At 46.1% G+C, this 26,514-nt stretch overlaps 1 protein-coding gene across 15 annotated transcripts in view; it reads right to left on the reverse strand.

The window, feature by feature from the left end:
* The window catches only part of LOC142365682 (dymeclin-like), a 330,096-nt gene that overhangs the window by 201,714 nt on the left and 101,868 nt on the right, over positions 1–26,514 (reverse strand). For all 15 annotated transcript variants that reach the window (XR_012766545.1, XR_012766548.1, XR_012766546.1 and 12 more), the window contains 2 exons: positions 10,808–10,990; positions 5,768–5,946 (listed from right to left, as the gene is read on the reverse strand). Coding sequence is in view for 10 of the 15 variants with exons in the window: in XM_075446739.1 (XP_075302854.1) it covers positions 5,768–5,946; positions 10,808–10,943 (315 nt within the window). In the remaining 5 variants the exon portion in view is untranslated. The remainder of the gene's footprint in view (positions 1–5,767; positions 5,947–10,807; positions 10,991–26,514) is intronic.

Raw genomic sequence — 26,514 nt, forward strand, 5'->3', positions numbered from 1 at the left:
ATCTCCTCTAATCACATTACTATTCAAACTGTAGCTGAAAAACTGCATTCATGTCCCTTCACTGCTCCAAGTCCTATAAGTGTATCGCTACAAACGACATTAAAAAGGGTACCTTGATTGCGACATGGAGACATTACAGACATTTCCGTACGAGACGATATGTGAAAGTACTTCTACAAAGATTTCAGAGCAGCTACTGAAATCCCTCTCCCTCTGAAGAGCGATTTGGCTCTCCAGATCGCTGCTATTTGGACAAGCCACCAATTTTTCAATTAAAAAGTTGGGATATAAGATAAAATAATTTAATTATAGTAAACTTTCTCTAGCACTGTAAGCAGAATGCGTTTCTACACTTTCATGCTATGCACATACATTCAAACTTTTATATCTGTTTTCTTCTGCACTGGCATTGCCAGCCACGTACTGAGCAGACGGTAACCACTTCTTTCTGTATTGCTGGCCCTTTGCTTCAGAATCATTCAACTATCGTTACTAGACTACTACTAACAGTCCTCCATCAGGAGCAGCTCCTAACTGGGAAGACACAGCCACCATCAAAAAGGTTACTTTTAATCCCCAAAACAAGCAGCGGGTAGAAACGGACACTGAAAATTGCAGGTGCTATATTCAGTCCAAGGTCAGGAACAGTTTCCCCAGCAAAAAGGTTTAAAATAGCTTGTCTTCAGTATACAACAAAATACAAGACCATGCGAGTAACCTGCTTATGCCAAATTTATACCACAGGAAAAGACGCTGCTGTAACATCACAGAATCACAGAATGGTAGGGGTTGGCAGGGACCTCTGTGGGTCATCTAGTCCAACCCCCCTGCCGAAGCAGGGTCACCTACAGCAGGCTGCACAGGACCGCATCCAGGCGGGTCTTGAATATCTCCAGAGAAGGAGACTCCACAACCTCCCTGGGCAGCCTGTTCCAGTGCTCCGTCACACTCAGAGTGAAGAAGTTCTTCCTCATGTTCAGGTGGAACTTCCTCTGCTTCAGTTTGTGCCCATTGCCCCTTGTCCTGTCACTGGGAACCACTGAAAAGAGTCTGGCCCCATCCTCCTGACACCCATCCTTCAGATATTTATAAGCATTTCTAAGGTCCCCTCTCAGCCTTCTCTTCTCCAGCCTGCACAAGCTCAGCACCCTCAGCCTTTCCTCGTAGGAGAGATGCTCCAGTCCCCTCCTCATCCTTGTAGCCCTCCGCTGGACTCTCTCCAGTAGCTCCTCATCTTTCTTGAAGTGGGGAGCCCAGCACTGGACACAGTACTCCAGATGGGACCTCACTAGGGCAGTGTAGAGGGGGAGGAGAACCTCCCTCGACCTGCTGGCCACACTCTGCTTAATGCACCCCAGGATTCCATTGGCCTTCTTGGCAACCAGGGCACACTGCTGGCTCATGGTCAACCTGTCATCCACCAGCACACCCAGGTCCCTTTCCACAAAGCTGCTCTTCAGCAGGTCAGCCCCAGCCTGTACTGGTGCATGGGGTTGTTCCTCCCCAGGTGCAGGACCCTGCACTTGCCCTCGTTGAACTTAGCATTTTCTCAGCTTTTCCCACAAAGTGTTTGATGTTGCTGATTTCTGGGATTTTCTGATTTAATTTTTTTTGAGGGGGAGGTGTTTTGGTTTCGTCGGCCGCCGGCAACAAAAGCGCCACACGGCCGCCCCTCCCCCCGCCGCGGTGCGGAGGAGAATGGAAAGAAACAGGCAGAAAATGGTGGGTCGGGATAAGGGCAGTTTAACAGAACAGCAAACAAAGGGAACAGTAACAACAACGAAACAGATAAGGAGAAAACACGACAAAACAATCCACACAACGGACCCTCTCTCTCGGACAGGACCGGCGCCGCGCGCTCCCGAGCTGCAAGTGAGTTCCCGCCGCGCCGCCACCCCCCACAAGAACCCAGCATTGCGGCACATGGTATGGAATATCCGGCTCTGTTTGGCCAGTTTGGGGTTAGGTCAGCCCGCCCGGCTGTGCCCCTTCCTGGATTCTGGTGAAAATTAACCCTGTCCTGGCCAAACCCAGTACATTATCCACCCCTTATTCCATACCATCTACATCATTGCCCAGGTCCCCCATTGTCCAGTTGATCACCACCACTTCTCCTGTCTCCAGATATCATTCCCTTAGTCTATGGATCATCACTCTAGAGTGTCCGTTGAGTTCATTTAATCCATGACTTCGGGCTCCATCTGTCGTAATGGTCTTCCGTGGCAGGAGAGGTGATGTGTGGTGATGGGCGGTCACTTGCTGCATCCGGAGCTCACAGTCTGCAGGAGATGTTGATCTTGATGAAGTTGCTGGGTGCCAGTTGTTGAAAACCAGGTCCAGTTTACAACTGCCAGTGAGTTGGCATATGAGGATGGTGCGCTCTGCACAAACTTCCTCCACATAGATGCTGTGCACTGGACTTCATCTGGGTCTGTGGGTACCTGGTCATCGTCTGGTTCATAGTAAACCAGCTCCCGCACAGCTAATTCCCTCAGGTACTGAATACCCCTTTCCATATTGGTCCACTTGCCAGGGTAGCATACAAAATCCTCACTGAAGGGGTACCTCTCCCTCACGCCTGACAGAAGTCTCCTCCAGAGGCTAAGGACTTGTTCCTTTTTCCCAATGGCCTTGTCAATGCCCCCATCCCTGGCCAGGGATCCCAGCTGCTTGGCTTCCTTGCCCTCTAATTCCAAGCTGCTGGCCCCGTTATCCCAGCACCGCAGCAGCCAGGTGACAATGTGCTCGCCTGGGTGGCGGCTGAAATCTTTCCGCATGTCTCGCAGCTCGCTCAGGGAGAGGGGCCGGGTGATGATCTCTGTCTCTGTCTCCCGTGATGACCCTGGCTCATTGTCATCCCTCCCGGAGCGATCTGCTCTCTTTGCGTCTTTCTTTAGTTTTACGGGGGCGACTGCTACTGGCACAGGTTGGTCATTGGGCTCAGTCACTGTGCCTGCGGCTGGAGCTGGGGCTGGAGCCGCTGCCATGCCCGCCGGAGGAGCCGGGACAACGCCAGTGGCTGCAGCAGCCGTCGTGCCGGTCGGGGGCGCTGTGACTGCCTGCTGGGCTGGAGGGGCTGCAGGGCCGGCTGGGGGGGCAGCGCCAGCCACAGTGCCTGATGCTTCGTTCCCCCCCCCTTTCCCTTTAGAGCACTGAATCAGGTTGAACAGGGCTCGGTAGGCGTGGGCCAGACCCCAGCACGTTGCAGTGATTTGTGTCTCTCTGGAGTTCCCAGGGTGGCAGCACACTTTTTGCAGATATTTTACTAGTTTGTCTGGATTCTGCACCTGTTCAGGGGTGAGTTTAAAAAACACCGGGGGTGTCCACTGCACTAGGTACTTGCCCATGCTGTCCCACACACCCAGCCACTCACAGCTATCCAGCCCCGGGGCAGGTCTCTGCATGATGTTCTTAACTACTTGTTTAACCCTAAACAAAACCTGAAACCCATTCAGGAGGCAGAACATTAGAAACACACTGGCCTGAGCATCCCACGGGTACTCGAAATTCTCAAAAGCCATTAGGAACAGCCTGAAGGAGAGAGAGGGGGCGAAAGAGTGGGGGAAGGTATCCCCTCCGGTTTTCCCCACAGGCTGGGTTCGATTATTAACAAATTCTAAGACATAGGATCCGAGGTACGGAAATGACCGCAGTGCCGCATGCAAACACAAGCCTAATTTCATTCACAGTGATGTTATCATATCATAAGTCGATATCACACAGTACAGCAAAATCATCATTCTGGTACTTTTCCCCGAGGTAATGAACAGCATGGCAGCGAACAGATACAGCAAATAAGGATTCAAATACCACAGCCATCTGATCAAAGACAGAAACATTTTTTACCGGATACTATTTAACACAATAAATGCATATAACAAAATTTAAGAAAGCTGTTTTAACACACACTGCTCAGCCCTGCTGTTATCCCCACCCCACGTTGGACGCCAATTAATGTTTTGGTTTCGGCTGCGGCCGGCAACAAAAGCGCCATGCGGCCGCCCCTCCCCCCGCCGCGGTGCGGAGGAGAATGGAAAGAAACAGGCAGAAAATGGTGGGTCGGGATAAGGGCAGTTTAACAGAACAGCAAAAAAAGGGAACAGCAACAACAACGATACAGATAAGGAGAAAACACGAGAAAACAAACCGCAGAACAGACCCGCTCTCTCAGACAGGACCGGCGCCGTGTGCTCCTGACCCGCAAGTGAGTTCCCGCACCCCCCCACCGGAACCCAGCATTGCGGCACATGATATGGAATACCCGGCTCTGTTTGGCCAGTTTGGGGTTAGGTCAGCCCACCCGGCTGTGCCCCTTCCTGGATTCTGGTGAAAATTAACCCTGTCCTGGCCGAACCCAGGACAGGAGGAAAGACAGGTGATAATGTATGAAAATATCCCCCACATTGCAGAGTATCCAAGTACCTGCATCTGGAGGTGTTTTGGACACAAGCACCTCGTGCTTCTTCTGGAAGTTTTACGACGTATCAGACATCACAATTATAAAACAACGCACACACCTAACCTTTATTTGTCTTAAGTAAATTGATATGTTTAGCAGCTGTGAAACATGTCATATCACATACTAACAGCCCAGAAAATTAAATGTAACCATTTATTCACAGAAATCATGCAAAAAGACTCAGCCCACACCTAGATTATCTGCAGAGACTACACAGGAGTTTTGTCTTGCATCAATTCAGTATCAACCATCTCACCTGAGTTTGCCAACAGTGGTGTCTATCAACTCTGATTTTAGCAATACATCTGCTAGAACTTGGACCAAGACCAAACTCATTCCCTATCTGCCATCAAACAGGCAAGGTAGCTAATCATCTGGCACGAGTTCAAATATTAAAATGGAAAGGGTTCTCCATTCCATTACCAATTGCCCTAGACAGCCATTAGCTTATTAAAGGAATGTTTTTAATAAGTAAGATTTGTTAAAGTGGTCTGTGACATTACTAAACGCACCAGGGAGCATAAGCTAATTTATAACCTACAAAAACTGTACCAGCTGTCTGTTACTGCAGTCATTAACCACAATCCTATTTAAAGCAGCTAAAAAGTCACGATAGTTGCATTTCTAAAAAATCTGTCAGCCGCTCCTCGAGGAGTTTCAGCCTCAGGTCAACCCTGTAGACATCTGGCATATTAGTCAAGTTACAGCTCATTTTGTTAACTCTTATCCCCATACGCACACAGTAAGCTCATGCAACTGAATCTAAAAAAGAAAAAGAAAATAATGACTAGGACAATGTCTGCTACCAGTTTCATAACACCATGCCCAGACGTCAGCAGGTTTGACTTGGATCATAGAATGGTTTGGGTTGGAAGGGACCTTAAAGATCATCTGGTTCCAACCCCCCTGCCATCAGCAGGGACATCTTCCACCAGACCAGGGTGCTCAGAGCTCCATCCAACCTGGCCTTGAACACTGCCAGGGAGGGGGCAGCCACAGCTTCTCTGGGCAACCTGGGCCAGTGTTTCACCACGCTCATGGGGAAGAATCAGACAGCGGCACTGAGACAGATGGAATCAAAGACAGCCTGGTAGCTTTATCAGTGTTATCTTTTACGGCAGTAACATGGTTAGCATCACACTCCTGAGAAGACGTAATAAAAATCACTAAGTGAGCTAGAAATGGTGAATAAGTGAGCCAGAACCTACTGTCCCCACAGCAAACGAGGGGACGCGGGCAGCTGGTGACAGCCAAGCTTCCAGGCCCAACCCCTCGCGATGAGCACAAGGCAAGCAGAGCAAAACTTACGAGGTTTTCTATGTCCGTCCGTGCCAACACATATGTCCGTACGTTGCCATTCTGATGCAGAAGCATGTATAAAAGGAGAGTCGCCTGATCGGATTTCTGTTGCTCACACAAAGCTGTGTATAAGCTGTTAAAATTAATCTGGAAAGTGTGTGGATTTGAGGATGAGAAAGCAGTGCTATCTGTAATAAAAAACAAACAAACAAACAAAAAATCTTTAACAAATACATTTACCATCGAGCGATTTGTTAACGTCATAACAGACACCATGATAAGGAGGAAACACAAATCACCCATCACTCTTCTCACCCATGGTCAGCAACCTTAACAGGGTCTCATGAAGCTTGTGCCAAAAAGCCGCGGTTGTCCTCCCACATGCAGGAGGACAAGACACCCATCTTTTTTCACAAAGCTACTCTGTCCATCCCAGTGGCTTCCACGGTTAGAAAAGGTGGCAATCCCAGGAGCTGCTGCAAGGAGGGGTACGGCGTCTTCTCGGGAACTGACACACCGATTCCCATGCAACCAGAACTCCCAGGTTTAGTTCGCTGGCATCAGAGTGGAGGTATCTCCTTTCCACTTCTTGGCATGATGGGTAGATGCGCGTAGGTCAAGACTATCACTATATTTTCAGGGAAACACAGGTGTTGCCAGGGCTTTGAAAGAAGCGTGTGTGGTGCAGAGTTTAGTGGGAGAAATAAAGTGATTTAAAACACCGCGTCCTACAGTCTAAAATCACTCACAGTACAATCTGTGCCAGAGCCGGAAGGGAGAATAAAACAGATTTCTGCTCGCAGAACCTTTTCACAAGAAGCTTTATCGGTTTGAACAAACACGTCCATCAGCACAGAGCTCTAACTTCTAGGAATTTCCAGTGGAAAAGGAAAAACCAAGCGTGACAGTAGATGCGCTCATACTGGTGTCAAAGCCAGATCCGTGTCCTCATTCAGCCTCCAGACCTCCTCGACTACGCTGTTCTGCCTTCACTTCCTTCACAAAAAAAAAAACCCTTCGAGAGGACAAGGTTTCATCCCAGCGCAGAACAGGTATGTTTCTCGACTCTCAAAAAGCTTCACAAAAATGGGTATTAAATATTTTCCTCTGTTTGAAATCATCCAACAAAAACTTGCATCTTCTGTGATGATAGATGAAGTAGGACAAGCCTGCCTTTTTAAGTTGAATTATTTCAGCATCCTAGCTACTGAATACAAAGGCTATCTTTTCTGAGCACACAAACAAGCCACATATATGGAAAAACTACAGCAATTTCACGGCAAGGGGATATTCTGGGAACAGCAGCAGTTTGGATATGCAAGTATACTAAAGGTCTGGACTTCAAAATTTCTGTATTACTATACACAAGATGTCCAAATTTGAAGAATTTAACTCAAATTCCTCAGTTCCCACAATAACAGACTACAGCTTTCCGAATTGTTTATTTTTTACTAAAAATGCATTAACTTAGGAAAGCTCTGCTGTATAAAACAGCGTGACAATATTGACGCTCGCAGTACTAACACACACGGTGATCTGTGGACAGAAGGGATTTTAACGAGAGGAAAAAAAGACTTAGAAGAATAAACTAAAAAAAAACCTGCAAATTTCAAAACCTGAATTTTTCAAGCCATTTTACAGCCAGCTGTATGGCAGTGGCCAGAATAAGAGGCAGAAACTACCGCACTGCATCCAAATCTTCCTTTTTCCTCAAATCCCGAAAGATTTCTCGGATGTGATAGACTGCATCCCCATGGAAAATGGCGAGAACAGTGTCACCATGTGTGTGCCCATGGGCAGCAACCATGAGCCAACACAAATTTGGCTCTTAAATGAGTACTCCCATGGACAGGTTAACCATGAGCCAGCAGTGTGCCCTGGCTGCCAAGAAAGCCAATGGAATCCTGGGGTGCATCAAGAAGAGTATGGCCAGCAGGACGAGGGAGGTTCTCCTCCCCCTCTACACTGCCCTGGTGAGGCCCCATCTGGAGTACTGTGTCCAGTTCTGGGCTCCCCAGTTCAAGAAAGATGAAGAGCTACTGGAGAGAGTCCAGCGGAGGGCTACAAGGATGATGAGGGGACTGGAGCATCTCCCCTACGAGGAGAGGCTGAGGGAGCCGGGCTTGTTCAGCCTGAAGAAGAGAAGGCTGCGAGGGGACCTAATAAATGCTTATAAATATCTGAAGGGTGGGTGTCAGGAGGATGGGGCCAAGCTCTTTTCAGTGGTGCCCAGTGACAGGACAAGGGGCAATGGGCACAAACTGAGGCACAGGAAGTTCCGTCTGAACATGAGGAAGAACTTCTTCACTCTGAGGGTGACAGAGCCCTGTAACAGGCTGCCCAGGGAGGTTGTGGAGTCTCCTTCTCTGGAGATATTCAAGACCCGCCTGGACAAGGTCCTGTGCAGCCTGCTGTAGGTGACCCTGCTTCAGCAGGAGGGTTGGACTAGATGACCCACAGAGGTCCCTTCCAACCCCTACTATTCTGTGATTCTGTGATTCTGTTTCTTACCAAACTTTTCCGCTCCTCTGGAGAAATCTCTCTACTGGTAGGAACACAAACCCTACCTACACCCATTGAGGTGTGGGTGTCTCGCTTTCTCCTTTCTTTTTAGCCCGTATTCTTCGCAAAATTTTAAATAGCTTTCAGCTGGAAGGATCTGGTAGTTGTCACGTTTTTTGAACAACGTTTCCATCCTCTTTGGAAGGAATGAGTGCTTGGAAGCCCTGCAGGAGCCCCACCGAACGCTGCGGGAGGCCCTGGAGCAAACGCTTCTCCTTTCTGCCACGCATGCGGAGACAAGACGTAGCCCGTCACCTCTCCCCACAACGACATACCAACGGGTAGAGGAGAGACCAAAACCCGGCTTTTCTGAACTACCATTTCAGCCGCCCCCCCCGCAGCATGGTCAGGGTTGGAAGGGACCTCTGTGGGTCACCCAGTCCAACCCCCCTGCTGAAGCAGGGTCACCCAGAGCAGGCTGCACAGGACCGCGTCCAAGCGGGTCTTGAATATCTCCAGAGAAGGAGACTCCACAACCTCCCTGGGCAGCCTGTTCCAGGGCTCCATCACCCTCAGAGGGAAGAAGTTCTTCCTCATGTTCAGCTGGAACTTCCTGTGCTTCAGTTTGTGCCCGTTGCCCCTTGTCCTGTCGCTGGGCACTACTGAAAAGAGTCTGGCCCCATCCTCCTGACACCCACCCTTCAGATATTTATAAGCATTTATTAGATCCCCATAAGCATTTATAAGGTCCCCATATTACGGAGGTCCCCATTATTAAGGTCCACAAATATTATGGACCGATTGGTTTAAAACCATCCCGCTTCAGGCGAGTATTTCTCTTTACTAGGGAAAATTTGGGTGTAGGCACAAAATCAGATCAATTCAACGTGTTCTGTTACACAGCAGCCTGATGCCACGGTTCATTAGCCAAGGAGTGTCCCTCGACTTTCAAGTTTTACTTCTGTAGTTGTTTCAAGTGTGCCACTTCTATTTATAGCACTTTGCTATCTGTTTTATTAAAGGATATTTAAAAAAACTCTAAAAACAAATCTAAACAGCATTAAAGAAACTCACCAAGCAACGGCAGCATATCCTGGATTATTCTACAGAAAGTTAAACCAACTGAAAAATTAAGCTATTCTAGACCATGTAGAATAAAGAAAACTATCCTGAATTTGGTTAGTTCTTCTCCAGTTAAATTAAATAAATTACTTCAACAAAAAGCCAGTTTTCATTTTATAGTCGCATACTACACATCATTATGGCCATAACCAGCCTTTCTTTTTCTTCTCATTTTCCTTTTACCAGCCCCTCAGAATGTTCACAGGAAGCAAGTTTAAGCTCAGTTATATAAATATTGCCAGTGGAAACCAGTTTACGATAAACAATAAGTCATTCTATAAATGTACACATCTAGAGAAAATACAGCTTTTCATGCTACTTTTAACATAGAATAGGTTCTTTTAAAACTTTATGATGCATGTATAACAGTTTTCAATGAAACACATTACTAGTTATTGATGACATTAAACAAAGTCAACCAAAAGAGAGCATTCATAAGGTCTCAGTTTAAAAAAAATACCCCAAAAAATCAACAGTATCCAATAAATCAAAGGGGGTGCTAGGACTAGGAATTCTTGAGAACAACCCTCCATCCTAATAACCAAAAAAAAAATCCCTAGCTAAAGGTGAATGAATTTAGAGCTCGACTCACTGAAGACTTCATGGTTAAAGGAGTATCAGAAGTCCCCCCCCAAATACAGTGAGTAACTCAGGGGTACTGGTGTGGCTTTGCAGCTGAGCGATGCCGAGTAGCTCCGTGCGTGCGGTCAACCTGCATAAAGCCAACAAAAGGTCAAACTCAGCGGCTAAAACCTGAAGAGATTTAAGTGTATGGATAAAGTGTATAGACGGCAAGCTGAGCTATCCAGACAGTCCAAGCTGTGTTAGGGCGTTACTGTGTCCCAAGTAAGACCCGCTGCGGCGGGGCGCTGAGCAGACCATCGTGCCTGCAGGTACCTGATACACGGACTGGAGCCAACCTTCTCTGAAACAAGCCTGAAGCTTTCCGTACGTACAAGTCTCATGGAAGTGTTTATATTAACCAGCTTCTCCTCACATTTGCAATACAAGAACGCAGCCAGGAAATCAATCCAGTCAGCCCTTCAATTGCTTCTCTTGGCTCTACAGAACACGACTCCAGCTAAACAGAATTCCCCAAGTGTTACAAAGTTTTAGGGGACTCCTGCAGACTCTTGGGTAACAGACCTACTTATAAGTCAGCTTTATTTATAGTTTATGAAATTATGAAGCTTTCTAAAATGTCTCCAGTCTGAAGGAAAGAGTATCCTTCTCCCTCCACCCCTTCAATTAAGTTCCCGCAGCTGAGGAACTCCACCTCCAAACTCCCAGAAGAAAATGCACTCGATTGCTCTTCCATGGACTGGCTGGAGGGAAAAATTTTGGGAAGAGAACTTCTCAATAGCCTCAGCAACTTAACACTTCATTTTCATCAGTTCATGCTTCGAAGTAAGAACAGCTACCAACCTTGTGTGTTCCTGAAGGACATAATAGCTTGCCTGTAGGAATTCGGCGTATCCGGATCATCGGTCAGATTAGCCAGGATGAGCAGAAGCAGCAGACTCTGGTTAGCAAGAGGGGAACATGGCTCCAGCTGCGGCATTGGTTTACTCCCCACACCACCAAGCGTGAAGACTGTCCACAGGCCAGCTGGAGAGAAAAGGCAAAGCAAATGTTACGTGTGTTCATATTTTAATGAAGAAAGCTCCTTTAGAGGAGAAGATCGCATCTGACACACAGGTCGAGAGAAGAGGGAAAACCAATTCAGCCCCGTACGATGAGATGACAGGTCTGGCTACTTGATGCCTCAAACTGAGAATTTCAGGAGTAACACAGCAGCAGGCATGGAGAGGTGAAAACTGAAAGATGAATGGAAATTCAAGAAAATTAAGTCATAGGAATATACAAAAACAAAATCAGGAGAGGTGAAACGAAAGCATACGTTTGAAGGGGAGAACCTTAACACAGAGCAGATACCAGCTGAAGGATTCATATGGTAATCTTCGTAATGCTTATATATTGAGAGGACAATGAGTTTGTGTATTGCCTTTAATAAAACCAAATTGGTCCATCATGCAGCATTTTCCTCATGTATTCTAATTTTAATAAACTCAGCATATTTTAGGCAAAACACAGTAACAAAAACTAGTACTGCTTCAACTACAATCCCCAATTGAGAGTCCTGTAGAGACCATCACCATTGCTCATTATTGTAGTTAGAAAACATAATAGTAAATAATAAAATTCTTGGGGGGAAAAAAGACAGGATCATCAGCAATTTAAATTCAAAGGTATTATTAAACTCAGCCTCATATTTTTGCATTGCTACAGAAGATGAAGCAACTTGAAAAGGCACACCAGCTGGAAGAACCAACACTGCTCTGAATCTCCTTTTTAAGAGCTTGCATATACGATGTAACAGTATGGAAGTACAAACTGTTTACCATAATTTGAAGTTAAAAATTTAGTTACAAAGAAATAAAATTTGAAATGACAAATCACTATTGATACTGTCCAAAAAAACCCAGTCAGACTGGTTGATCCCTCTTGGGAAAGCAAGTTTCTGTTGTCTCACAACTGCCTTGAAGATACACACGCAACAAAGCACCAAAACTTCATTCACTTGAGACCCGCAAAAATTTATTAGGCACAAAAAATGTAAATAGCTCATCATTCCACACCAACTCTCAGTTCTTTGCTCGGGAACTACAATAAGAATGCACATTAGAATAACCTCCCCTCTATCGAGGTGTATATACGTGATATGTACACAGCTCCAGGATTAAGGCTGCACCTGAAGGCTGCTCATTAAAATTCTCATTATCCTGTTTAAACTTTGAGGTTTGAGCCTGAAATGCAGAGTCATTTTCATACCTAATCCTTACAGCATTAAAAAAAAAAAATTAACTCCAGTACTATACTACTGCATTTGAAATTCCTGTTCCTAATTACAACGGCAGTGGTGAACCAAGCCAACCAGCTATGTGCCCAAGTACTGATTAACAGGAGACTGGAAGGGCAAAGGGGTGGCAGGGGAGGACTAGGGGACACCCCTCAGCCCTCATAAACCCTTATTTCCTTACCAGCATTTAGGAGACTATTACACCAGGGAGCGAGAAGAAAAGCACCAAAAGCTGAAGCAGAGATACTACAGACTCAACATTACTGGGGAAAAAGTCAGGGCAAAGGATAAAACTTGTCCCCCCTGCCATGGCTATGGTGGCACATGGCAACTTCAGGGTCACCGAGTCTCTACCGTTATCACATCTGGGCTCCTGATACTCTCCCAGGCGAGAAGAAGCAGCCCTTCCCAATCCCACTGGATTATATTCGTCCCCAAATGCCTGCTTAGCACTTAATTTATCTCCCTAAATTTTATGGCAGAGACTAAGCATCTCCTCAAATTATTCATTTAATAGGTTAAAGTCTTGAATTATACAGCACAAAAATAAGAAATAATCTCCACTTTAAAAAGAACCCCTAAAATCTTAAATTTTTTTATTAATGCCTAAATTAAGAATTAATTATAACATGCTTTCTTAAAGAAGACAGAAAATTTAAGAAAGCTTAGTTTTCAACCTTCTAGTCTGCGAGATTCAGGGTGTGAAGGATAAAAACCTGTAAGCAATCTGAATGCAAAACACAAGCACAGTATACATGATTCGAAGAATGTAAAGTACTCTCAGCCCCACAGAATTTCAAGCCAGCCAAAGCATATTTTTCTACAAATGTAATTATATAGTCAGATTCTGCAATAAACCAGCGCTTTCTTCATCAACACAATCGCGAGGCAATTACTGCCACGTCAAGGGCAAGGGAACTAATGCCATTCAGTGTTAAGCAGCTTGAAGGAGTTCTTATAATAAAAAGCACTATAATTACAGCCGCCTTAGCAAAAATTTCACGCTACATTAATAATCCTTTATCACTGTGGTTTTGATCCACAGTCCTTAAATCAGAACGAAGCTGAATAAAAACACTGACCATGACGTCAGCTTTTAAACTTACGTGAGTTATTCAGACAGGTAACATGCAAAGAAATTAATTTTAAAAAATCAAAATATTTGTTAAACGAATTCAAATTCGGCACATTTCCTCTCTTAAAGTTTAGTGCAGTCATCAGCTAAGCCAGCATTTTTTGTTTTCCACCACCCCACCCTTCTGCAGCTGGCATCTGCCATTACTACACCTTTCCTCAATGGTTAGGAAAAGAGGGATATGGCCAAAATACTAATAATTTGAATATTCCACTAGGAAGAATGAGGTAATTACGTCCAGGAGAAATCTGCACATCGGACCCATGCAACCTCCTCAAGTTGTGTCTCTTGTTGGCAAGCGGATTCCTCCAGAAAAGCACTCCCATGGGAATGGGTTCATAATACTCCTCACAGTTCCAAAACACAAAGTCAAATTAGCTGCTAAGCACTGGTTGGTGCTCCCGGCATACTCGAGAGACGTTTCTAAGGAAAATATTGTTTCTGATCATCGACAGAAGATTGAAGCACTAAATAGATAAAGAGCTTAGGAGGACGGAAAGGTAAGTAGTCAGTGTTTCTAGCTGTATTTCTGTATGTTTGCAAGATTTGAAATACCGCTTTGCTACACCTGGGTTTACACTTTTATAAATTTCCAAATCATTAAGCTATATTTAAGTTTTTTTAGCAAATGAAACAAAACTAGAGTAATCACAGAATCACAGAATGGTCGGGGTTGGCAGGGACCTCTGTGGGTCATCTGTTCCAACCCCCCTGCCGAAGCAGGGTCACCTACAGCAGGCTGCACAGGACCTTGTCCAGGCGGGTCTTGAATATCTCCAGAGAAGGAGACTCCACAACCTCCCTGGGCAGCCTGTTCCAGGGCTCCATCACCCTCAGAGGGAAGAAGTTCTTCCTCATGTTCAGACGGAACTTCCTCTGCTTCAGTTTGTGCCCGTTGCCCCTTGTCCTGTTGCTGGGTGACCCTGCTTCGGCAGGGGGGATGGACCAGGTGATCCACAGAGGTCCCTTTCAACTCCTACCACTCTGTGATTCTGTTCACTTTCCAACCATCAGTGTAACGGCTTGGAAGATAAACCCACTGAGCTCTCTCTCTTGAAAGAGCAGAGGAAACTGGTGTTACTTCTTTCGAAGTAAGTTTCTGGGAAAAAGAGAAATATTTTGAACTTCATCAAGTTTTCCTTTGAACAGCCTACCCTTCATTAAGCTTAAATGTAGGCATTAGATTTCAACTAATGGTGGCGCAGCCCCTTTGAGTAGACTCACTCCTCTCATCACCAGAGCTTGGTAACAGAGCAGACCCTTTCCTCATTCCCCCATACAGACAACCCAAGTCCTATCACCTATCAGTTAGCACTCTGTCAAGGAGTTTTAGTGCTTTGGAAACTATTTTGCAGAGTGCACCGGATTGAGGGGCAGCCAGGGGCTGCTTTCGAGACTGAAAAGGAAGAAGCAAGAGTTTTGGTAGACATGAAGAGCTTCAACAGATCTTCTTGACCTCATCCTGCCATTTTAACACTTCAAAAATTACAATCCTGCTCCTTTGTTGCAAAAATGGAAAGAACACAAGTAGACTAGAGAAGTCTGTAAATAAAAGAAGGCAGAAAACCCAACCCCAAACCCCCACCAAACAGAACAGATCTAACTTATGTTTCAGTCATCTGTTCGAAGCAAGCCCTAGCTCCACACCCTGCTTTCCTGTTTATGAAACGTTCAGCATATGGAAGATTTTTCAATGCTGCAACAACATCTGAGACAGCAGTAAATACAGATTATGAAGAACTAAAGCAAAAGTGATTTTCATTGCATCTAATTGGTACCATCATGTACTTCCTTCACCAAAACCAGTGAATACCACATTATAGAAAAACATTACAATTACTGTTTCATTCTTTTTACATTCAAGCGGCAGCTCTGGGAACTTGAGGGTTGGCTTTTTTTTATTTAATGCTTATTCTGTGTCACATTTCTTAAGTCAGTTCCATGGTTCTCACATTGTGGTCTGATGAACACTTTCTGGTGGCCCACGGAGAGCTGGCAGTTCACGTTGTGCTGGCTCTTGTCCTTGTCTCCAGATGCCACATTGTGTTAGAAGCAAGCTAAAAATACATAAATACTTTCCTACGATTACTTTTCCATGTAAGCAATTTCTCAAGTTGCCACAGGGATGTTACAGGATAATGGATGGGAGAGGAAAAAGTGGTCCATGGAACCGTAAAGGGGAGAGGCTGGATCAGCGAGGCAACTGCTCTGTCAAGATGCAGCTCACATAACGTCTCCAGCCCAAGTCATCTTCTACTTTATAAGCACATCCTTAGCATCTCAGGTCTTTCTTCAAGAACCTTCAAACTGCTACTTGTGAGGAGCGCTGGGTGCACTCGCTGAAAAGGCTATAAAAACTGCAGCTACATTAATTTTAGGAAAGTCCCACCACAAGTTTTTGGAAGATTCATTACAGCAAGAAACCAGCAAAGCTGAAATATAGGAAATAGGGAATTATTTTTATGCAGTTCATGAACCTGCATGTTAAGTATTACATCCTCAAGCAACGTTAAATTCATAAGGAGCATGAACACACTGATGTATACACGAACTACAGACGCTGACTGAAAAGGTGGATTTGATCACACTGTAGATTTTTTAGGTAGGGAAATTATAAAACTCCGAATCTGAGTAAAAATGGCTGTCCTAAATATTGCAGTTACCTTTTGCAGCGGACACAAGCTCTTATAAACGATCGATTTTTGCAACATTATATCTGACACGGTAATACAAATGCCAAAAGTAACAATTATTAATTTTCAGCAATATTTTTCATGCTCTCCACAGTCTGGCATTAGACTAATAGAATTAACCCAAGCTACCTTGTGACAAAGAAGGGAAGATGTTTTAAAAACAGCTACAAATTAATAGCTTCTGGGCAACATACAGCCTAGCAGAATAAATTCACATTTTAAATACCGGTAGGCTACTTGGTTTCTAAGTCATCAGCAGGCTGCAGCAAGAATCCACACGTGGGAAATAGTGAATTTAAAAGCTTGTGCGCAGTGCTGTGAGCATTTTGAGACAACAGCTATATCCCAGTCCACCTCGACTCCATTCACTGTTTGGAATATAGGAAGGGTAAAAGGATTTATAGTGGAGTAAAGGAATTTATATCGGAGTAGAAGCGCTGTCAGTTGAAACGGCACGTCTATGCTTAAAATGCTATCAAGCTACCGCTTAGTCCTAGATCCAAAGTGCTGTGCAAGGCCAACGACACATATGTGTCAACAGTTTACTCAGTGGATTGCCACGGGCTTTATTTCTGGTGCTTTATTATTATTATAATTTATTTTCAGTATTTAATTCCTAAATACTACAGAAAAGTAACTGCATTTCTAAAGAAAGATTAAAAGCATGCTTTAGATGCCATTTTTAAAATGTATTTAAAAACCATTCTAGAAGAGCTGTTTAAAAACTGAGTTACTTTCTTCTCACCAGATCACACTAAGACTGGCTCGTTGAACTATATGACTGAGTAGGAGTTGTTTGTTTGAGGTTTTTCACACCTAATAATACTACCCTAAAGGAGACGAGCATTTCATCCTACTTGCCAAGAACAGCAGAAGGCAGTCATTTCTGCGCAGCAACACAAATACCGCTGCCTGCCCCACTCCTGAGCATGGCTTCTCCAGGAACAGCCCAGTCCACATGTGTCTATATCTGTATTTTTTAAAACGCACCCCAAGGCACTGAATTTTTGCTGGTTCCCATTGCTCCCAGCAATGCTGCAGCAGCACGGGAAAGCTGCAGGGAATGGCTGAGCTGGGGGTGGGGGAATAAAGACAGCCCAGCAAATCTCCAAATAAAATCTCCGCAAGCCGCCGTGCTGAGCAGCCCTGAGGTGCCCGAGGAGGCCAGAGCCATGATGTCATTAACACTTTCTGGAAGCACTTTTTCAGGAAATGAATCATGGAAGCAAGCAAAATGCGAAGACATATTAGGTAACTGTGTTCATCCCCTCCCCGCGCGACAGCGTTCCCTCCAGTACATTTTGTTATTCTATCCAGTCTAATTTTAAGGGACCAGTAACGAAGCTTGAACCACATCCTTTGGGAAGAGTGTTCCATAATGTAATAAACCTCAACGTTCAGATTTTTTTCCTAATATTCAGCCTAAGCGTTACTTTGTCCAACTTGGGTCTAGTTATTCCTCCAAGTGGTTCTATGTAACACCATCAAACATTTCTTCCCCAGTTCAGCGTTTACAGCCTTTAAATAAAAGGCGCGGTCATGTCTCCTTTGTTGCCTGGCCAAATTCTATACACAGATTTTTCTTTCCTTTCTTTGAAAGTCTTTTCCACTTTGCTTCCTGCAATTAATCCCAGCTCCAACACCACGCGCCACCCCTCAAACGTCACCACACTGAAAAAGATTACAAATACTAAACCACATAGATTTATGGAATCATAGAATGGTTTGTGTTGGAAGGGACCTTAAAGATCATCTGGTTCCAACCCCCCTGCCATCAGCAGGGACATCTTCCACCAGACCAGGTTGCTAGGTGTTTAATACAAGAAACAAGCATATTCCTCAATTCACTGCCAAAAAACAATGTTTATATAATTTCAAACTATTTATCCTCTTTTTTATCCCTAGATCTCAGGAGTTCTTCCTGTGACATTTAAAATGGTACAGGCTATTTTTAGGGCAGGAACCCCACGTACGCCATTAGATTGTCTAACTCTTTCTTGGTCTGAACTTCAAAATAAGGAGAAGCCCGCCTTTACACCAGAGATTGAAGCTCAGCTAGAGCTGCATTCCCATCAAGCTTTTGACACCACAGCTGTATCAGAAATGTATAAAGACATCAAAAAAAACACCTATTACATCTGAAAAACTACAGAAATACTTATATACAAAGTCAACATCTTGAAACTGTCTCACTGAAGTTCTACATTCAACATTTCCAGATGGGGTCTACCTCTCTGATGCTGAAGAAGGGGATAGCTTTGTCAGCTGGAAACCTCAGATGGCATTTTTAGTGCCTGTAAGACGAATCCGAGTAGCGGATATATCTGGTGACAGACACCTTGAAGAATTAAGTAAAGCAAACTACATACCACATTCCTGAATCAAAAGGCTATAAAGTTGCCAAAGAAAGCTGGAAATAACTCTAATAAACCATTAATTCACGTCAAGAAATATATTAAAAAATTACTATAGACAAGGAACATCTTAAACAAGGAAGGACGTTTTTGCATTTTTATTAGCTCCACTCCCAGCCCGTTGCTGCAAAGCCCTATTTCAATCCTTGGGACACATGCGATACCGTTTCCGAGACGGAACAATATTTCTGCTGTGCATTTGAAGACTGTCCAGTACAACTGCTGCTGCAAATGTCACCACTACATATATATAAAAAAGTTTTTATGCTATAAGAATAAATACCACAGTATCAGGACTATTTGAAACCTGGGAAAGTAAGTGCAAGCTAGAAAAGAAGAGGGTGAGAGGGAGGAAAAGGTATGAGAGATGTGGGAAAACCAGCCATCCACCCGGCGCTGGATTCAGTTTGACAACTGACTCAGCTATCAGCCGTGGCACAGCAAACCAAGCCAACAAACTCACACAGTGAGACATTAAAAAAAGAAAGAGTAGTTGGGTATTGGGTTTTTAGGGCTTCTTTAGTTTGGGGTTTTTTGGGAGGGAGAAGGGGATTGGTTTTTGGTGGTTTTTTTGTTTGGGGGATTTTTTTGTGGCTTTTTTTTTTTTAATAGAAAACTCCTCTGGCTTTTGCCCAAGGCACTGTCCTGGTACTTTACTGTTGTGGTCAGAGTGGGAGGGAGCACAGGGAATGTGTATAATCCCCACTGACAGTGGGATTTTCGGTAACATTTCTTTGTCAACACAATCAGACAAAATCGGGGACAGAAACAAACATGGAAACATGTTTGAAAAATATCTTGGCAAAGGGAGAGCAACATTTCTTTGCAGCATTGCTTCTGACAACAAAATGATCAAGCGGGTCCACTGAAGAAAAACACTACCAGGACCAAACTGATGGCTCAAAGAAACCAGATGAAGAGGATGGAAAAGACAGAGAAGTCTTAGAAGTTGAGTAGAAAGGAAGAAATAAAATTTCAGAGGATAAGAGCGCAGGATGGCGCAGGCTGGAAAGGACCTCGGGAGGTCTTTGCCCCAACCTCCTGCTCCAAGCAGGGGCAGCTATGGGATCACACCAGGTTGCTCAGGGCTTTGTCCAGCTGAGTCCTGGAAACTTCCAAGGATGGGGATGGCGCAACCTCCCTGGGCAGCCTGCTCTGCTCCTCGACTGTCCTCACGGTCCTCACGCAGAAATATTTCCATAGGGTCTCAGCATCTTATTTTCTTTCCAAACTAATTCTTCATTTCTAAAATGGAAAAATCCCTTTCCAGTCCCACATGTGTTTAAAACAGGATTAAGGGAGAAGGAAGACAAGCAAAAAAACAGTTTTCAGAAGTATAAAATACATTTTTCAAGAAGAAAAGCGAGCTGTAGTGACACTGATATCCTGACATGCCAGTCATTATTTCTTTTCTAATGAAGCCGCTAGGTACTTGTCAGCAATCTGAGCTACACCTACCTCTGCACAAGGCATTGTAATACGAATGTGAAGAAACATGCACCTGCTTTCAGAGTCTATAACTGAGAATAGAAGGAAAAATATCAGCCCTGAAGGAAAGAGACAGGGAACAAAACAGATTAAGCAGCTAATTACATTTCGTATATTAATAATAGTTAAGAAAGGTTAAGGCATGCATAGTATAATCCATCAAGGTGATACCGGTCTAGCTATAAACACCTTGAGTATTTTAACAAAACAAAGACCATAGTCAGAGTAACACGTAAGCTCTCTTGGGGAAAAAAAAAAACCACAATCACACTCACATGGCCCTGGACACTAATTCCTATGCAGCCACGTCAACAGTGGGCAGAGAAACAGTGTACTCGAACTGATCAGTGTCGTAAGTTTGGAGCTGGCATAATGGTAAGATAATATTCTGAATTTAACAGAAATCCAGAGCATGAAAAGTGAGAAGCCTTTCAAGGGTCGCGTATCCATAAGTGCTCCATACACCACATACAGACATGTCCAGGAGAATCTCCTCTTTACGCACTGCAGAAGAGGTTTTAGATCCTCATGGAATGATCTTTGGAGAACATGAAGTATGAACCAGAAGAACAACTGGAGCTGCCGATGCCAGGCATTTCTGGAAGTCTGATTGCTTATTACTGGAGACGCGCAGCCAAAAGTTTTAAAATAGCTCCCAGCATATTGCAGAATACTCTCCGGATTTATCCTGATAACTTTGTCCCCAGATTCTTTTTGGTTTCCTGTGCACTCACAGAATTGCAAATATTCATTATCCCAAATTTACGCGCATGTTGCTCAACCTCCCTTTCAGAGCGAGGGAAGAAACCTTTTAAATCCCACTTAGCAGCAGGGAGGTTTGACAGATCCAAGAACAGGGCAACCAGTCTGAATTCCTCACTGCAGCAAAAAGGCCAGATAGTACTTTAATGGCTTTTACGTTTTATAGGGTTTTTAAATGTAGATATATGTATTTTTAGTTCTATATATGTATATATATAAATTACATTCTCTATAACCATGAAATTTCATTTATTACATAAATCATATTTTATACTGTATATAAAATTATAAAATATGTTATATATCAATGATAAACATATAAATACAGTACAATCATTGTCCTGGGTCTGGCCAGGACAGGGTTAATTTTCACCAGAATCCAGGAAGGGGCACAGCCGGGCGGGCTGACCCCACCTGGCCAAACAGAGCTGGGTATTCCATACCATGTGCCGTCATGCGGGGTTCCGGTGGGGGGGAGCGGGGCGGCGGAAACTCACTCAGGGCTCGGGAGCGCGCGACGCCGGTCCGGTGTGGGAGAGCGGCTTTGTGGGTTCTGTGGTTTCGTTCTGTGTATTCCCCTTTTCTGTATTGTTGTTGTTCCTGTTCCCTTTGTTTGCTGTTCTGTTAAACTGCCCTTATCCCGACCCACCAGTTTCTGCCTGTTTCTTTCCATTTTCCTCCGCACTGCGGCAGGAAGAGGGGCGGCCGCGTGGCGCTTTTGTTGCCGGCCGCAGCCAAACCAGAACATTAAATTTGGCGCCCAAGCGTGGGGCAGGGATAACAGCAGGGCTGAGCAGAGTGTATTGAAACAGATTTCTTAGATTTTGTTAAAATTTTTATACGCATTTACTGTGTTAGTTAAACAGTTGCAGGTAAAAATGTTTCTGTCTTTGATCAGATGGCTGTGGTTTTTGAATCCTTACTTGCTGTATGTGTTCACTGCTGTGCTGTTCATCATCGCTGGGAAAAAGATCAGGATCATGATTTTACTCTACTGTATGATATCGACTTATGACATGGTAACATCACTGTGCATGAAATTAGGCTTGTGTTTGCATGCGGCACTGCGGTCATTTCCATACCTCGGATCCTATGTCTTAGAATTTGTTAATAATCAAACCCAGCCTGTGGGGAAAACCGGAGGGGATACCTTCCCCCACTCTTTCGCCCCCCCTCTCTCCTTCAGGCTGTTCCTAACGGCTTTTGGAATTTTGAGTACCCGTGGGATGCTCACGCCAGAGGGTTTATATTGTTCTGCCTCCTGAATGGCTTTTGGGTCTTGTTTAGGGTTAAAAAAGTCGTTAAGAACATCGTGCAGAGACCTGCCCCAGGGCTGGATAGCTCTGAGTGGCTGGGTGTGTGGGACAGCATGGGCAAGTACCTAGGGCAGTGGGCACCCCCGATGATTTTTAAACTCACCCCTGAACAAGTGCAGGATCCGGACAAACTAGTAAAATATCTGCAAAAAGTGTACTGCCACCCTGGGAACTCCAGAGAGACACAAATCACCGCCACGTGCTGGGGTCTGGCCCACGCCTACCAAGCCCTGTTCAACCTGATTCAGTGCCCTAATGGGGAAAGGGGGGGGAAGCGAAGCGGCAGGCACTTCGACTGGCGCTGCCCCCCCAGCCGGCCCTGCAGCCCCTTCAGCCCAGCAGGCAGTCACAGCCCCCCCAACCGGCACGGCCGCTGCTGCAGCCACTGGCGTTGTCCCGGCTTCCCTGCCAGGCACAGCAGTTGCTGCAGCTCCAGCTGAACCCAATGACCAACCTGTGCCAGTAGCAGTCGCCCCTGTAAAACTCAAGAAAGACACAAAGAGAGCAGATCGCTCCGGGAGGGATGACAGTGAGCCAGGGTCGTCGCAGTAGATAGAGACAGAGATCATCACCCGGTCCCTCTCCCTGAGCGAGCTGCGAGACATGCGGAAAGATTTCAGCCACCACCCAGGCGAACACATTGTCACCTGGCTGCTGCGGTGCTGGGATAACGGGGCCAGCAGCTTGGAATTAGAGGGCAAGGAAGCCAAGCAGCTGGGATCCCTGGCCAAGGAAGGGGGCATTGACAAGGCCATTGGGAAAAAGGAACAAGTCCTCAGCCTCTGGAGGAGACTTCTGTCAGGCATGAGGGAGAGGTACCCCTTCAGTGAGGATTTTGTATGCTACCCTGGCAAGTGGACAAATTTGGAAAGGGGTATTCAGTACTTGAGGGAATTAGCTGTGCGGGAGCTGGTTTACTATGAACCAGATGATGACCACGTACCCACAGACCCAGATGAAGTCCAGTGCACAGCATCTATGTGGAGGAAGTTTGTGCGGAGTGCACCATCCTCATATGCCAACTCATTGGCAGTAGTAGACTGGAAAGGTAAAAAGGCACCAACAGCGGATGAGGTGGCTGTCAGACTCTGGCAATATGAGGAAAGTCTCTCTTCCTCCCTTGTCTCAGCCGTGGAGAAACTGGCCCAGGAGGTCCAGCAAATCAAAAAGAGCATGTCCTACTCCCCACCTGTATGGGTCAGCATCTCAGCTATTAGGGGCAAGCGTCCCTCTGCTCAGGAGAGGGGATAGAGAGGCTACACACCACGGGGCACCCTGTGATTTTACCTGCGTGACCACGGAGAGGACATGAGGAAGTGGGATGGAAAACCCACCTCAAGTCTAGAGGCACGAGTGCGTGAGTTGCGAGGTAAAACAATCACCACAGGGGATTCTGTTAGGAAAAATGCCGCTCCAGTTTCCAGCAGCCAGTTCTCCAGACCAGGTAGGCAGTTTGATCTTGATTCCGATCCTCTGGAGGGGACCTCCAAGTCATTCTTACAGCAGGTGAGCAGCAAATTCTCTGACCAGGATTAGAGGGGCCCTGCCTCCAGCCAGGTGGAGGAAACGGACAACCGCGTTTATTGGACGGTGTGGATTCGGTGGCCTGGCACGTCAGACCCACAAGAGTAGAAAGCTCTAGTGGACACTGGTGCACAGTGTACTTTAATGCCATCAGAGTTCAAAGGGTCAGAGTCCATTTGCATTTCTGGAGTGACAGGGGGGTCCCAAGAGCTGAGTGTACTGGAGGCTGAAGTGAGCCTCACTGGGCAGGAGTGGCAGAAGCACCCCATTGTAACAGGTCCCGAGGCTCCGTGCATCCTTGGTATAGACTGTCTTAGGAGAGGGTATTTCAAGGACCCAAAGGGGTATCGGTGGGCTTTTGGCATAGCTGCTTTGGAGAGGGAAGAAATTAAACAGCTGTCCATTTTGCGTGGTCTCTCGAAGGATCCTTCCGTTGTGGGGTTGCTGAGGGTTGAAGAACAGGTGCCAATCGCAACCACAACGGTGCACCGGCGACAGTATCAGCAAAACTCGCTCACCCTTTAATAGTCCCATATGGCCAGTGAGAAAATCTGCTGGAGAGTGGAGACCGACAATGGACTACTGTGGCCTGAATGAAGTCACACCACCGCTGAGTGCTGCTGTGCCAGACATGCTAGAACTTCACTATCAGCTGGAGTCCAAGGCAGCCAAGTGGTACGCTACAATTGACAATGCTAATGCATTCTTCTCCATCCCTTTGGCAGCAGAGTGCAGGCCACAGTTTGCTTTCACCTGGAGGGGCATCCAGTACACCTGGAATTGACTGCCCCAGGGGTGGAAACACAGTCCCACCATTTGCCATGGACTAATCCAGACTGCACTGGAAAAGGGTGAAGCTCCAAAACATCTGCAGTACATCGATGACATCATTGTATGGGGTAACACCGCGGAGGAAGTTTTTGAGAAAGGGGAGAAAATAGTTCAGACCCTCCTGAAAGCCGGTTTCGCCATTAAGCGAAGTAAAGTCAAGGGACCTGCGCAAAAGATCCAGTTTTTGGGAATAAAATGGCAGGATGGGCGCCGTCAAATCCCAATGGATGTCATCAACAAAATAGCAGCTATGTCTCCACCAACCAGCAAAAAGGAAGCACAGGCCTTCCTGGGTGTTGTGGGTTTTTGGAGGATGCACATCCCAAATTACAGCTAGATTGTAAGTCCTCTGTACCATGTGACCCGGAAGAAGAATGATTTTGAATGGGGCCCTGAGCAACGACAGGCATTTGAACAGATTAAACGGGAGATAGTTCATGCCGTAGCCCTTGGTCCAGTCCGGTCAGGGCAAGATGTTAAAAACATGCTCTACACCGCAGCCGGGGAGAATGGCCCAACCTGGAGTCTCTGGCAGAAGGCAGCAGGGGAGACTCGAGGTCGACCCCTGGGGTTCTGGAGCCGGGGATACAAAGGATCTGAGGCCCGTTATACTCCCACTGAAAAAGAGATTCTGGCAGCATATGAAGGCGTTCGAGCTGCTTCGGAAGTGGTCGGCACTGAAGCACAGCTCCTCCTAGCACCACGATTGCCGGTCCTGGGCTGGATGTTCAAAGAGAGGGTCCCCTCTACGCATCATGCCACCGATGCTACGTGGAGTAAGTGGGTTGCGCTGATCACCCAGAGCGCCCGAATGGGAAACCCCAGTCACCCAGGAATTCTGGAGGTAATCATGGACTGGCCAGAAGGCAAAGATTTTGGAGCATCGCCAGAGGAGGAGGTGACACATGCTGAAGAGGCCCCACTGTATAACCAGCTACCAGAAGATGAGAAACAGTATGCCCTGTTCACGGATGGGTCCTGTCGCATTGTGGGGAAGCAGCGGAGGTGGAAGGCTGCTGTATGGAGCCCTACACGACAAGTCACAGAAACTGCCGAGGGAGAAGGTGAGTCGAGCCAGTTTGCAGAGGTGAAAGCCATCCAGCTGGCTTTGGAGATTGCCAGTCGAGAGAAGTGGCCAGTGTTCTATCTTTACACCGAATCCTGGATGGTGGCCAATGCCTTGTGGGGGTGGCTGCAGCAATGGAAGAAGAACAACTGGCAGCACAGAGGCAAACCTATCTGGGCTGCCCCATTGTGGCAAGATATTGCTGCCCGTCTGGAGCAGTTGGTTGTAAAAGTCCGTCACGTGGACGCCCACGTCCCTAAGAGTCAGGCCACTGAGGAAGATCAAAACAACCAGCAGGTGGATCAGGCTGCCAAGATTGAAGTGGCTCAGGTGGATCTGGACTGGCAACATAAGGGTGAACTGTTTATAGCTGGGTGGGCCCATGACACCTCGGGCCACCAAGGAAGAGACGCGACATACAGATGGGCTCGTGACCGAGGGGTGGACTTGACCATGGACACTATCGCACAGGTTATCCATGAATGTGAGACATGCGCTGCAATCAAGCAAGCCAAGCGGGTAAAGCCTCAGTGGTGTGGAGGACGATGGCTAAAATATAAATATGGGTAGGCTTGGCAGATTGACTACATCACACTGCCACAAACCCGCCAAGGCAAGCGCTGTGTGCTCACAATGGTGGAGGCCACCATCCTACCCTGTGCCCCATGCTACTGCCTAGAATACCATCCTGGGCCTGGAAAAACAAGTCCTGTGGCGACATGGCACTCCCGAAAGAATTGAGTCGGACAATGGGACTCACTTTCGTAACAGCCTCATAGACACCTGGGCCAAAGAACATGGTATGGAGTGAGTGTATCACATCTCCTACCATGCACCAGCCTCTGGAAAGATGGAATGGTACAATGGGCTGCTAAAAACCACTTTGAGAGCAATGGGGGGTGGGACTTTCAAGAACTGGGATACTCATTTAGCAAAGGCCACCTGGTTGGTGAACACCAGAGGATTCATCAACCGGTCTGGTCCTGCCCAGTCAACACCTCAGCACCCCGTAGAAGGGGATAAAGTCCCCGTAGTGCACATGC

The sequence above is a fragment of the Opisthocomus hoazin genome, chromosome W, assembly GCF_030867145.1.
Source record: "Opisthocomus hoazin isolate bOpiHoa1 chromosome W, bOpiHoa1.hap1, whole genome shotgun sequence".
NCBI classification, from domain to species: Eukaryota; Metazoa; Chordata; class Aves; order Opisthocomiformes; family Opisthocomidae; genus Opisthocomus; species Opisthocomus hoazin.